The sequence below is a fragment of the Sinocyclocheilus grahami genome, unplaced genomic scaffold, assembly GCF_001515645.1.
Source record: "Sinocyclocheilus grahami isolate Dianchi unplaced genomic scaffold, SAMN03320097.WGS_v1.1 scaffold458.1, whole genome shotgun sequence".
In the NCBI taxonomy this organism is placed as follows: Eukaryota; Metazoa; Chordata; class Actinopteri; order Cypriniformes; family Cyprinidae; genus Sinocyclocheilus; species Sinocyclocheilus grahami.
The window spans coordinates 595,587-610,484 of NW_015505637.1; the positions used below are offsets into that span (position 1 = coordinate 595,587).

Below are 14,898 nucleotides of genomic sequence, written 5' to 3' on the forward strand. Positions count from 1 at the left end.
TATATATATATATATTCATACACTATACTGTTCAAAAGCTTGGGGTTGATAGGAAAAAAGGAAGTCTCTTCTGCTCAACATGACATCAAAATACAGTAAACAAACATTGTAATATTGTGGAACATTATTACAATTTAATATAATTGTTTTCTATGTGAATATACTGTAAAATGTAATGTATTCCTGTGGTGCGCAGCTGTATTTTCAGCATCATTCCTCCAGTCTTCAGTGTCACATGATCTTCAGAAATCAGTATAATATGCTCATATGCTGCTCAAGAAACGTTTCTGATTTTCAATGTTTTATCTCTATTATCAATGTCGAACAGTTGTGCTGCTTCATCTTTTGTGAAAACCATTTGAAATAGAAATCTTTTGTAACATATAAATGTCTTTACTGTCCATTTAATGCATCCACAATGAATAAAAGTATGAATTTCTTAAGATATGTATCTTACTGACCCCAAACGGTTGAACAGTCGTGTATGTCACACTGATCTCACCGCAGCTCCTGTAGGTCACTGTAAGTCTTTCTGAGTCGCAGACTGTGTGAACCGGCCATTGAGGATCCTGAGAGTGAATCCAATTCATCTGAACCATAATCAGAATCAGAACCAACAACATATTGCCACACAGTCATATCTTCATAGCGTTCAGGTTGCTTTAGACCCAGAGTCTGACTCAACCCAGTGAATTTTAGGTGAAATACGTGGAACAGGGCAACTTAACTTCTCATTAAGGTCAAAGCGATCATTTCAGCACGTCACAAGTTTCACTTCCCTGAATCTTCATGTCAACACAACTTTATTGTCTTGCCCTTTAGCCACTTCCTATTATTCAGTACAAGATGTATTTATGTAAAATACATTTATAATAGAACCTAAATTACGGTATGACATTCCTGTAAGAACAGCATCTTATCCACCCTTATCTCTATTTTCATGCCTCATGTATAGAGTTTAACAGTTCATTTAAAAAGCATCACAATCAAATCATATATTAATTCAATATTTTCCAACTTCTGTTTTCATGTCAGTACCTTCTATAATGAAATAAAAATATTTGTAATATTTCAGTTTCATTTTTCAAGTCATTTTTTATTTGCTAGTCTGTTTGTTTTAACTCACAATTTTAATTGTGTATTTTATATACAGACAAAAGCTATTATTGATTGATTTATTTATGAAATTAACTCGGAAACAGGAGGTAGAAAGCTAAATTCTCTTCTTTTTTAGATACAGCATTGTTTAGGCCTGCTTATGCTGGTACTATCAGTATCAATTTATATATTATTTTTAGGGATCAAGAGAAAAAGAGGAAAATGGACTTGGAAAAGTCACAAGTTTTGAACTTTATATGGATAAAAATGTAACACCAACCCGCTATGCATCATCTCCCATAACAATTGAGGTTTTATCTGACCTAGAGTTCATTGAAGGTATAGTCCTACATTGACAAAAATGTAAAATAAATTCCATTAAGGGGCAATATTGGCCACTTTAAATTGATTTCTATGGTCATTTTTAGAGCATTTATAAAGGAATTTTTCTCTAACCATATCAGATATATGTGTTGACTTTTATTTTAAATTCTTAAATGTAATCAATAAATTACATTTGAATGATAAGACACTATACTGTACAGTTAACAATCAAATGAAATCAGCATCAGTAACATCCATCTTGGCACAGAAGCTGCATCTGAAGTGACATTAAGTCTGTATGCAGATCAGAGGTGGCATAAATGCATTTACACGCAAATTACAAGTGCATAAATACTGTTATGAGATTAGCATTTTAAAACGTAAATTAACAACTTCTTTCTTCATTGACATATTTGCAATCAGTACAACAACAACAGAACAGCTCTCTTGGTTATGCAATATTGCTTATAGTCTGTATGTTACAAAAAAACAAGAACTCCAGGGGTATTTTGACAACATATGTTAAATTTTCAGGGCTTTTTTGCTAAAACCCCCAGTATTTTCTGACCCTGCATTTGATCTGTCCTTGTGAATCAAACTAATGTCATTGGCTTTGCTACAGGAACAGGTCTACATTTAGGAGGTACTCTGATATGAGTAGGTTTTTTGTTGCACATGAAAAAATAAAAAACAGAAAAATACAAAAGTAAGGCTACAGTAAAATCTGTTTGGCTGAAGGTAACTGCAATTTAGCTTACCATAAGCAGTAAAGATTAAATTAGATTTAATAAGACAATACATGTACAGTATGAGTATACTAAAATCTGGCTTTTGGAAGTATGATAAATAACATATACATTTTGAGTAAAATATTGTTGATGTTTTAAAGAACGCCTTTAGTTGTTCATGCCATTAGTGATCAGCATATGCATACACAGATCTATCCACCATATCCACAATGATGTGAAATATAAGTCACATATTCCAGCATGTGTTATTGTTCCAAAACACTTTCTTATGATCCAAGCTTTTGGACTGGCTACTAAAGCGAATGATTTTTAAACAACTTGTTGTCTGATCAGTGTCTGATGAAGGAATTATATGTGATGCATAATTCTGGTTTAAAAATACAATGGCCACATGTATTCATCTGTATTTACATTTTATATGACGATGCTTGCTGTGAAATGTCACTGTCATTTGTTTGATTGAGAGATCATTTATGTGCACTGCTGATGATTGTTAATGGTTTCTGCAAATCAGTTTAGAGTATTTTTCCTTTATTTTCAATTAATTTCATCTTGAAATGTATTGGGTGTAAATCTTACATTAATGATTTAGTGGTCTTCAAAACATTTAAGGACCATTAAACTCACTTCATAACTTTAATACCATAGGAAGACTTACTATTATATTTTATTATTATCATCTCATCTATGTTAGTGATGGTCTGGAATATGCTGTTGTCATCAAGAATCGGAAGCAAGGTCAGAGATTTGTGTGTCAGACTGACCTGATCTTGGGATCCTCTTGACTTTGGCGGCTCTGGTTCCTTGGAGGTGTTTTTCTCCAGTGGAAGAGGAAGTCCTGAGCCTATATCAATCAGCATGGAGCTCCTCATTGGTACATCTGCCTGGAGCTTCTCAGCAGACCATCTACTCTTCTACAGAGACCGTGAGTTCAACACTTTTAATGACAGTTTTCAACTGGATTTCTGAACACTTTAGCATTATATACAAGACGGTTTATTTTAGTTTTATGACCTATAGTACACAGAGTTTTTTTTTACTCCTGCCATGCCTTAGCTGATGTATTCTCAAAAGGGTAGGGATGTTCGTTTCAGAAATTTTTGGAACTGACTCCGATTTCTGGTTCTGGAATCAACTGTTCAAATTCCCTTTGTATTCACTGATTACTATCAGCATCCATAATCTCTTTATGTAGTCCAAAGCGTCACTCAAAACCTTCCATTGTGGACAGCAGACAAGCCAGTTTCACCTTTTAAGCTAAATCATCACTAATTCGCGTTTGTGCGTTGTGTCTGAATTGTGTGTTTTAGGTTCAAATTAAAAGCAAATTAAAGGTAAATAATTAGCAATATGCGTTCACACATATGGCTTTGTTTAACTGTTTCAGTATGACATACCATGACACGTAGTTGTGACACAGACAAATATGTACGTGACAGCATGAAATAATGGCTGCAATCATTTTTTAAAACCGATTAATTGAAATTAACCGTCCAAAAGAACCGGTTTGCGATTAGCGCTATTGAACTGAAAAAGGCAACTTTTCCCCAACTTTTGAAATCAATTTCTTGCTTGATTCCTTGTCGATTCCCAACGACTTGGAAGCAAGGAGTTGATTCCCAGCCCTACCTAAAGGACTGTCTGTATGGCTTTATTTTTCTAACATTAAAATCATCTGTCATCCAGGCTAACACCAAGACATTTTGTGCACATCATGTCACTTGGGCAGCCCTGGGAACAACACGGCCGTATTTCCCTTGACAACTCAAACTCACATGAGTCTAACCTACTTGAGTATGAGGCTTTTGATGTTCTGAGCCCAAGGGGACCCTTAGATGAAGGTAAAGTCGTACTCATGTTTGCATTTATGCGTGCCATTCTGCACATAAAATATTCAAACATTTGCCACATTTTGTTAAAGTAAGTCTTCTTTAAAAAAATAATAAAAGCTGCAGGTCTCTCTGTGTTGAGCGTTGACATGCGTGTGCCGGAGAACAGAAAAGATCATTACACGGACAAGTTCAAGAGTTCCAGTCTCATTGTGCGCAGGAATAAAGAGTTCACCATCATCATCAAACTAGACCGGGCCTTCAGTGCAGAGCAGGATGATGTGCAGTTGGAGTTCCTGATTGGTGAGCTTCTGCATTTAGTAATAATGACAAACTACATAAAGCCTCTGTAATGAAGAAGCAGTATATGAAATATCTGCTCGTCACAGGCAGTTCACCTGATGATAACAAGGGCACCTACATCACTGTGTCCATTGGAAAAGGGAAACATAACAGGCACTGGAAGGGTCGTGTGGTGGAAATACAAGGCAATGAAGTGACAGTGGGCATAACACCTAACGCCAGCTGCATCATCGGCCGATTCCGCACCTTTGTAGCAATAGTGACTGATTTTGGAAGACAGCGCACTCAGAGGAACCAAGACACTGATTTCTATGTGCTGTTCAATCCTTGGGACCCTGGTGAGTACAAATGTAACACATTGGAAACAAACCTTAATATTTATAGCATGAATTTGTCAAACAACGGACCTTTGATAAGTCTGTACATTTGCTTGGATTCTGGACCATTATTATCTTACTACACATGTGATGACGCATGCATATTGTATGTGCTGCTACCCAGCGGATCAAGTGTACATGGACAAAGAGGAAGACAGACAGGAGTATGTGATGAATGATGTGGGGATCGTCTACAATGGAGAACACAACAACATATCCTCCCGTTCATGGAACTTTGGGCAGGTTGGCAGTACTCTGGAGATGTTTCTTCACATCAGGCATAAAGAAATTTGGTAACACTTTATTTTAAGGTGTCCGTGTTACACATGTTACATGTACTTACTATTATAATAGCAATTAACAATGCATAATTACATGCAAGCAACACTAAGCCTAGCCCAAATTCTAACCCTAACCATATAATAAGTACATGTAGTTAATTAATATTACTCAGTACTTATATGTATAATTACACTGTAACAAGGACACCTTAAAATAAAGTGTAACCAAACATTTCCTCCCACTGAGCTCATGCCCATATACAGTCTAACCTTGGGGTGTCCAATCCTGCTCCTGGAGGGCCACTTTCCTACAGAGTATAGCTCCAACCAGCTCAAACACACCTGCCTGGAAATTTATAGGGGTGTTTCTCAATCATAAAGCTGCATCTTAGTAAGGTTGCATACCTCGGCTGCCACACCATCAAGTTCCGTAGAAGCCCATCTCAATTTGAATGATCCTTGTAAGATGCATCAAGTGTATCCTTTGTGTCTTCCAATTACCCACAGTCCTTTGTACACATGCCAAACCACACACACACACACACACACACACACACACACACACACACATAAAAAAACAAAGACGTAAAATGAGACCGCATTGAGCTTCATAATGAACCCATAACGTTTAACCTTTACGACGTTGCCACTGGGACTTACTAGACCATCTCATTCTAGCGTTCAATGCTGAGGAGAACTCAAGCCTAGAAGCTGAGAAAGACTGGTCTGTTAAGGACACAGCCTCACTAGGATGCAGCCTTCCAACTGAGAAACATCCTTCCACTTCACTCTGAGACATACTTCCCTGAGCACTTTCCCTTTGGGAAATCCCTGCTACCATTTTGAGGTACTTTCCACTTTATCTAGAGGAGGGAAATTTATACGGATAGATCCTAAACACCTTTGACTGAGGGAGCAAGACTACTCATATGTACACTTCAGGAAACTCAATATATCACAATGCAACATGATTGTGACACAGCAAATTGTGCTTAATTGACCCCCTCCCCAATGTAAATAATAACATGTAAATAGCAAATCATCACCATTGCAGATTCCAAGTGAGCAAAGGCTTAGGATGTTCCAATTCAACCCATTGCATGGGTTCTGCCAGTAGTGGGCACTCATGCAACATAGGCCATGAGGTACATCCGAGTCAATGAGAAGTTATAAGACCTTTACTAGCTGATCCAAGTGTGTTTAATTAGTGTTGAAGCTAAACTCTGCAGGAAGGTGACCCTCCAAGAACAGGATTGGACACCTTGAATTAACATCCTATGTGGTTTACTATAGTTTGAAGAGGGGGTTCTGGATGCCTGTCTTATGGTAATGGATGCTGGGAAAGTACCGCTACTGTTCCGTGGAAATGCCACTGAAGTAGTTCGGCAAGGATCAGCTCTGGTATGATTTGATAATAAGAATTAAAGTATGGACAATTCCATGAACAAGTAATCATTTTATATTTGGTGGTATATTTTCAGCTGAACGCCCAAGACGATAAAGGTGTCATGGTTGGCAACTGGAGTGGTGATTACTCCTCTGGCACAGCACCCACTGCCTGGACCGGAAGTCCTGAAATCCTGCTCAAATATGCCAGTGAGGGTTGTGAGCCTGTGTGCTTTGCTCAGTGCTGGGTGTTTGCCGGCGTGATGAACACTTGTGAGTATGGCGATGACACGTTCTATGGGGCGTCCGTTTAAAAATGTTTCTTCATGATAGTTTAAAACATTATGTGAACATTAAAATTCTACGTCATTTTTTGCAACAACCGTTCAACCCCCAACCCAGTTTCGCGTTGTCTTGGGATCCCTGCACGGGTCATCACCAATTACTTCTCTGCTCATGACAACACGGGCAACGTGAAGACAGACATTGTGCTGGACAAAGATGGGAAAATTGACAGAAGCCGAACAAAAGATTCAGTCTGGTGAGATTCCCTAAACAAGATTACATCCAAGAGGTCCACAATTCTGTATTGCAGAAAATTGGTGCCTTGGTTGAAATAACAAGCTGTGTTTACACTGCAAGGCTTAATGCACAGATCTGATCTTTTGACCATTTCCAATTTTTTGTCCTATCTGTTTACATTCACTTAAGACACGACTCTGATATCTGCGTTTACATGAATCCCCTCCCAAACTAGACCAGCTCCATTGGTGATCACTTTCAGAGACTCAGTTGACCCTTGGGTTTTGAACGGCCGTAAATGAAAATGATGACTTTAATGCACACCGGCTGAGATTATCCCACTTATACCATGATCACTTACCAGCATGGACATGAACAAGTTACAACTGTCATTGATGTTTGCAATGCAAAATTTGTCTGAACAGAGTAGAGCAGTTTTCGTAAGTTGTTTTATCTACTGGGCTTTAGAGCTGAGTTTAATTACTCAAAAAACAGCAACATTATTATCACTTTGCTGAAAATATAATGTAGCAAAGATATTTTATTTATTAAATTCATGAGACAGTTTTTGTTTGAGTGCATACAGGCAACATCTGCTTCATAATTTGACAAAGTAAAGTTATCTTTGTGGGTAAATGCGTCTCACTGGCCTTGTGATGGCTTGGAATTCCAATGAGAATCGGATTTACGTGTTGAGACATACAGTAGGTCAGATGTCCAGATATGGTTAAAGCGGCTCAGAGCGGATGTGAAATATCAGATCTCGTGCAGATTTTTATTTACACATGTGCAACAATATTTGATCTGTGTCACATGTGAGTAAAAAAATCAATTTTTTAAATTAATTAATAATTTTTTTGTGCCAGTGTAAATGCAGACTTATACATTGTAGGCTTTTTCACTATAGAGTGAAAAAAAATATTTATGATATACTATGAAGCCAATATAATACTATTGTCAGGTTGGTTAGTAATATGTTTAGATGCAATTCTGCAATTCTATATTTCACAGGAACTACCACTGCTGGAATGAGATGTACATGAAGAGGCCTGATCTGCCTGAAAACTTCTCTGGCTGGCAGGTGGTCGACTGCACCCCTCAGGAGACCAGTGACGGTATCATGTCTTCTGCCACATCATAAAAGTACCATAGAAGTACCTTTTGACCCAAGTTTATAGATATGTTATTTTACATGTCCCATACAGGTCTTTATCGATGTGGCCCAACGTCTGTCAATGCCATCAAAGAGGGAGAGCTCAGCTATCCGTTCGATGCAAAGTTCGTCTTTGCAGAGGTAAAAAGCATATGAATGTTGTTGCTTTTACCCTGTAGATTTAATTGACAAGATATTAAAGGGGTCATATGACGTTGCTTAAAAAAACTTTTTTTGTGTATTTGGAAAAATGCAATGTGTTTATGCGGTTTAAGGTTAAAAAAACACATTATTTTCCATATAATGTACATTACTGTACTGAAACGCATCGATTTTTACAAAGCTCATCGGTCTGAAAAAGCGAGGTGTGCTCTGATTGGCCAGCTATCCAATATCCTTTTAAATCAGCAAGTGTGCGAACTATAATTAATAATGACATCCATTGAAATCCCTAGTGATCTGCAATGTGTTTTGTTTGGGGAAATGTTTTCTCTGGTTGGAAGGAATCTTAACTAGCTTACTGTATTAATCACAATGTATTGTTGTTTTACTGTGCTCTAATGCCATGGACTATGTTGTACTAATGCAAATCAACAATAAATGTTTAGCATGAAAGCTTTTTGATGGACGCAGTATGAGCCTACTCACCTCATGCCATTACAAACCTGTTTGATTTTACTTTTTTTTCTTCTTCTGTGAAACAGGCACATACAATAAAAGTTATTTAAAAAAAAAAAAGTATGTATTGAATGTATTGTACTGTTGCTTAACAACATACCGTTTGGTGTTTGGTGGTCAATGTATGTTTCTGACCAAATTTTTACACTTTTGATGTTATTTCTAGCAAGAAATCAGTATCATAGTAATTAATTATTCACTCATTATTCACCGTTATGCAAAGTCATTGCCTGATAAGGCAGCGAGGCAACAAATTAGCCTTGCAGCCACCAGTGTATTTCAGTGTATTTCCCCTGGGAATGCATGTTTTTTTTTTTCTGAAATAACCATGAAGTTAGATTTGATATTTAATGAAAACATTGCACAATGTATGCCCGACTTTACATGATCTAGGACCTTTATAAAGTGTGTGCAATTGTAAAGACTGTTTGTCTGCATTAAATTAAATATGCACTCTAAAAAATGCTGGGTTAAAAAGGGACAAACCCAGCGGTTGGGTTGTTTTGATCCCAACCACTGGGTCAAAACAACCCAACTGCTGGGTTTGTCCCTTTTTAACCCAGCGCTGGGTTATATTTAACCCAGCATTTTTGAGTGTGGCATCTAACCTGATTAAGGTCTATTAAATGGTTAACTACAAGAGAACAAATGTGTTTTCCCTCATATTTTACAATATAACGTGTGGAAATACGTATGAATATTTGTGATACTGACTTTATCGAGAGGTTTGATCCTCACATTCTAAGTCTTCAGAGACCAGGCATTGCCTAAGGCTGGGCATACACGTTTTTGATAAATACCAACTCTCGCTGTATGAGTAAATCGCATGAGATGTAATGCCAAACCTCAGGATTTATGTGCTCACACTATACGGTCCGATCGTCGAGCTGCAACTTGCCTGCTCACACTATACGAATGAAATAAACAAGTAAGAACTGTGTAGCCTCCATCGCTTCCGTTCATTTCTGTTTTCACGCAGGCGCAGTGAGGGAAAAAACACTCTGGTTCGGTTCATAGCTCTGCTTCAACTGTGCGATACCCTTACATGGGGCGACCAACATTTCTGACATGTCAAAAACTCATCTGACCATCCGATTGCCGGTCAGGAACGTCTAATCGGCTCTTGTTACCCACTGTTCACTGCACGTCAAAAGACGCACGACAAAGCTGAAATTCATCCCGACTCAAAATAAAAGAGTCGTACGACTCAGAAATCGGTTCAAAATTGGACGGAAATGTGGCCCGATTCGAGGCTTGTCGCAAACAATTTTTTTGTCCAAAAAAATCCTCGTTTGTGTGGTGTCATTACGATTAATGGACTGCTCCCGATTGAGACGGAGCGTCCCCGAACTCAAATCATGTTTGATATTTAAAACACTTGATCAGGCTCTTCTGACATGATGCCTGCGATAGCCAGAGAGAGCGAGCAAGCGTCACCTACCGGATGTTGCATGCTTCTATAACTGAATCTTGGCAGCCACAAACACGAGAGTACTGAGAAAGAACATCACCCATATTCTTTTTTTTCTATTTAGTTTTTCAATGTTCAACAGAATGCATGCCAGGAGAGCCAGCTGACAACGTTGATTGTCCTCCATGTGTTTTCCTTTTAGAGTCACGTTTGATCTCACTGCGAAATCGTTCCTCCAATCAACAAGTGTGTGGTCTCATTTAGAGGATCATAAGGCTAAAAATCGGTTGACACTGTCTTCATGTCTGTGGTCTCCCATGGTTTTAAAATCAGTTGTGATTTGAGAATCGTCTAGTGTGTCTCAGGCCTAAGTTGCCAAATGTTTATCACATCTACAAAAGCCATATTCCACTGAATTCCCAGGTTTTTGCTCCCTCTTGTGGGCTTCTGTTAATCTTCTGCATCCACTGATGCGTGGTTGTGTTCGCTGTCAGTTTGAGCACGCATACAGACCTTTGAACAATGCTATTTCTTTATCAACACAGTTTTGTTTTAGGGTGCTTTGGAACAAGACCCTTTCTGACTTTAATAGAAAGAAATAGGAGACAGAGCAAGGCAGCTTAACTTTCCCATATGCTACTGTAATAATGAGTTAGGCCTATTTTATTAATGAATTTATTCACTAGTCAGGCATCAGTACAAACTCCTCCTGCGGGTCACAAGTCTGCTCAGAGCATTAGTGTTTTCAGTTACAGCTCAGCGACTGTGTTTTTAACATCTTAAGTATGGAGTACGCGAAAACCTTAGTTCCTACATCTCTAATGAGGTAAGACACTGTTTAATATTTTTAGGCTTTAGTGTTAGAGGTCAGCAGGATTTTTGGGGAGTCTTTTGGTTATTTGTGTAAATGCAAGCTTGAAATTCTCTGCATTATTTTAAATTGTATTTACTCTATAAATTAATAGTAGCACTTTACAGTATGGTTCAGTTTGTTAACATTACTGTTATGACAGCATTTAAAAAAAATTTATTTTAACTCATAAAATTAATTTAAACAACTTCAACTTGATTTTTTAAGCTATACAAGTTGTTTTCTTTTTTTTTAAAGTCAGCTTTAATTAAGTTGAAATTACTTGTACTTGTGCTTATAATTAAAAATGTAAGGAAATGTTTTACAGTATAACATGAACTAACTATAAACAATGCAGCATACATTAATCTTATAAATGTTAATTTCTACATATGCTAATACATTTTTAACATTTCAAATGGTATACATTAACAATTTATTAAGAACAAACATAAATTAACAAAGAACATTAATGTATTTATGAATTAGCATTAAGCTAGTTTAGTTTATGATATCTAATGCAACAAACTGACCCTTATTTTAAAGCGTTACCTTTTTAATTTAAAATTCCTCATGCACAAATCAAAGAATTAAACCCCTGTAAGTGAAATACAGTAAAACTAATGTGCAAGTGATCTGTACTGCAATATACTTGTGTTTTATCAAGCATTGCATTATTGCTGCAATAACAGATGCAGTAAACAGATCTCTTCCTGTTTATATAACCATAACTTAATCTCAACAAACAAAATTGTTCGGTCAGTGGCAAATTGCCTGGGTCACCGCTGTCCATTAAATCCTTTCATAAAGCTGTTAATTTCTATAATTCAACAAGCTGTAGCTTTAGACTAACCCCAGAATGGTACATATTACATTAAAGGTACATATCAGTACCTTTTAAAAGAATATCGCCCCAGTGAGTGTTTGGACTATCGTGAGATTGCAGGTCTAGTTTTGATGTTAACCACTCTTTCTCTGTGCCATATTAAAGTGTCAGCTCTGATGGTGTGTTGATGTGGTGCTGTAGGTCTGTGTCATCAGTGCAGACGTCTCTTGCCCAGCGAATGCTGCCCCCTCCTCAGCCCCGTCCGTACAAGGTCTGCACGCAGAACCGCCGCAGGAGGAAAGGCTTCACCGCCAGCTCTCTAGCAGACCTCGTTGAGCAGGTCAGATCTCTGGAGCTTAGTAAAGCACGACGCTTCATACTCTAGCCCAGTGGTTCCCAACCCTGGTCCTGGAGGCACCCCAACACTGCACGTTTTGCATGTCTCCTTAATCAAACACACCTGATGCAGGTCATCAGCTCATTAGTAGAGACTTCAAGACCTGAAATTGGTGCATCAGAGAAAGGAGTCATGCAAAATGTGCAGGGTGGGGGTGCCTCAAGGCCCAGGGTTGGGAACCACTGCTCTAGCCTATAGGGTTGTTTAGGAGTTACACTAATGTTCAGCACTTTGAGGTCCGCAAGATTCTTAATGTTATTAAAAAAAAATGTAAAATTAAATGAATAGACAATTAAAATAAATAAATAAAGATTTGATTTATTTGCCTGCATATCATGTGACCATTAACCGACATCAAAGAACCACGAACATGCAAATGTGTTGTTAAATTATTAAAAAATATTCCCTTAAAACTTTGCATATTGTACTTGAAGTTTGAAATAAATGGATTTGAAGTTCGGAAATCTCTGATTTACAGTAATAAACAGTAAAATGTCATTCAAGTGATGTGTAACACATCACATTGATTATATTTGTATTTAAATTCTATGTATTTCTTATTTTTATGTTAATTATGCCATATTTCATGAAAAAGCACATTTGATGATTGATGACACTTTTTACAGAGAATTTCTGTAAAGCACAGCTGACAGTATGCATACTAGTTTTTGTGAACAGTATACTATTTATCAGCTGTGTCAATACTTCTTGAGTCAAACCAATTACTGCTGTCATAATCTGGTAGCTATGGTTTAAATAACTGTATTTTTATGTTTCATAAACTGTGCGTATTTGGCAAGCAGTGAAAAGAGATTTGTAAGTCTAATCAGGATTGTTTTTCCTAGAGCTGATTAACCAGATCCCAAGCGTTGCTTCATTTATCAGTTTTGTTTTCTTAACAAGATTGGAAACTTTCATCAGCATTTGTTATTTAAAGCTTGTTATTTCATCATTACTCTAACAAATGCTGGGTCAAAACAACCCAAATGCTGGGCTTGTCCCTATTTTACCCAGCACTGGGTTATATTTAACCCAGCATTTTTTTAGACTGTACTAGAGTTATTTTTGATGAAACAATCTTGTGTTTTTGCTCCACTAGGGTGCAGGCTTGAATTTACCCTGAACTCTCGTGACATTATCGCTCCTTTCAATCAGTGATTTGTCTCACAGATATTTGTTCCGCCCTCAACGCACATTTGACAGGTTCTGCCAAGTTTCAGGCAGCCAAGAAGAAGCGGAATTGCCAAACTGAGCTTCGACCTGTACAGACTGAACCCAAAGGATTTTCTGGGCTGCCTCACCGTTAAAGCCACGCTCTATGAAATATACACACTCTCATATGACATCAAGTGCACCAGAGCCAAGTACTTTCTCAAGTAAGAGGTTCACCATAAAAAGTGGATTTCCTAATGCCAGGCTTCAAATGATCATTTTAGAAATGTTTGTCTGGACAATCATACAAACACATACAGCTGAATCCAAAAGTATGACTACTAGTGAAAATGCTTCTTTCATCTATAATTTAATACAGATGTTTTCCCATTAACAGTGATGTTCTTCAAAGAGCAATCTGGGATTACTATGTTACAAAAATATTGTAAACACTCAGAAAAAAGATACAATCTGTCACTGGGGCTAAAAGGTATATCTTTTTACCTTGTTTACCCTTAAATGGTAAATATATCAGTACCTTAAAGGTACATATTAGTACTTTAACTCTACATATTAGTAGGCTACCCTCTAAAAAGGTACAGCCCCAGTGACAGCTTTATACCTCGTTTGTTACTGTACTAAAAGGTAAGTGACCGTTCAGAAATGTCTTTCTTTTTTCCTTCTTCAGGTCTTTATTGCGGTGTTTCATGTACATGGCCAAACTGGCGGGTCAGGTTCTCCTGTGCGGCTCCGCGTATGTGTTGCGGTATATTGGGGACGAGGAATCCTCGAGCTAAACTTCACGTCAGCTGGTGACAGATCAAGATAGTGGGAAGAAATTAATACTGCACTCATGTTTAGTTTTTGCTTACATGCTTAGACAAATATCAATATATTTTTGTCCTTGGTAGCCTACACTATGTTTTGTGTGGCAGAACTGCTTATTGCTAAAATGAAACGTTTGTAAATGTGTACTGTGAATTTAAAAAAAATAGTGCACTAAAGGTGAATACTTTGCATGTCATCTTTTATCAGGCGTGTGCTAATAAGATCTCCAGTTGAGTGACTGCATTTTTAAGACTTTATCTGGTTTACGTATCCATCAGAATGAAACTCCCAAAAGTCACAATTCTGAATCTTCTCTAGTGAGTTTCTAAAGAAAATTTTTTTTTTTAAAGGTGATAAACCTTTTTGTCTGCTCTGATTGGCCAGCTGACCCAGTGCATTGTGATTGGCCGAACACCACAAGCACGTGTCGGAAATGTAACGCCCCTTACCATAATCGCAGCTTCAGCTTTCAAAGTAAATTTCAAGACAGTTAATAATATCGTTAGTTTTACCATCAGTTCAAGCATGAAAGGGCAACAGAGTCGCGTGACTCTGTACACAAGCCGCGGTTAAGACAGCTGACGTGCTATGATTTCTGATTTTTTTTTAAATAGCCTTTGTGCACAGCCAGCCTGGTACTCTTCTAGGTTAAAAAAACGTCCATAAAATGCGTTGCACAAATTCGAACATCTGGGTTGTGCTGTTCTGTTGTAAATAAATCTTAACCAATGATT

General features: G+C 37.6%; 2 protein-coding genes across 2 annotated transcripts in view; one reads left to right on the forward strand and one right to left on the reverse strand.

Moving 5' to 3' along the window:
- Positions 1-679, reverse strand: part of LOC107552785 (lymphocyte antigen 86-like) — a 1,711-nt gene extending 1,032 nt beyond the window's left edge. Inside the window, exon 1 of the mRNA XM_016234776.1 lies at positions 503-679. Coding sequence (XP_016090262.1) covers positions 503-623 — 121 coding nt within the window. The 5' untranslated portion in view covers positions 624-679. The remainder of the gene's footprint in view (positions 1-502) is intronic.
- Positions 680-3,885: 3,206 nt separating this feature from the next.
- Positions 3,886-10,325, forward strand: LOC107552781 (coagulation factor XIII A chain-like). Its single transcript, XM_016234773.1, has 10 exons — positions 3,886-4,012; positions 4,097-4,303; positions 4,390-4,641; positions 4,805-4,923; positions 6,255-6,362; positions 6,443-6,620; positions 6,750-6,888; positions 7,881-7,984; positions 8,075-8,163; positions 10,314-10,325. Exons 1-10 carry the CDS (start codon positions 3,886-3,888, stop codon positions 10,323-10,325), a joined length of 1,335 nt encoding a protein of 444 aa, XP_016090259.1.
- The last annotated feature ends 4,573 nt before the right edge of the window (positions 10,326-14,898 follow it).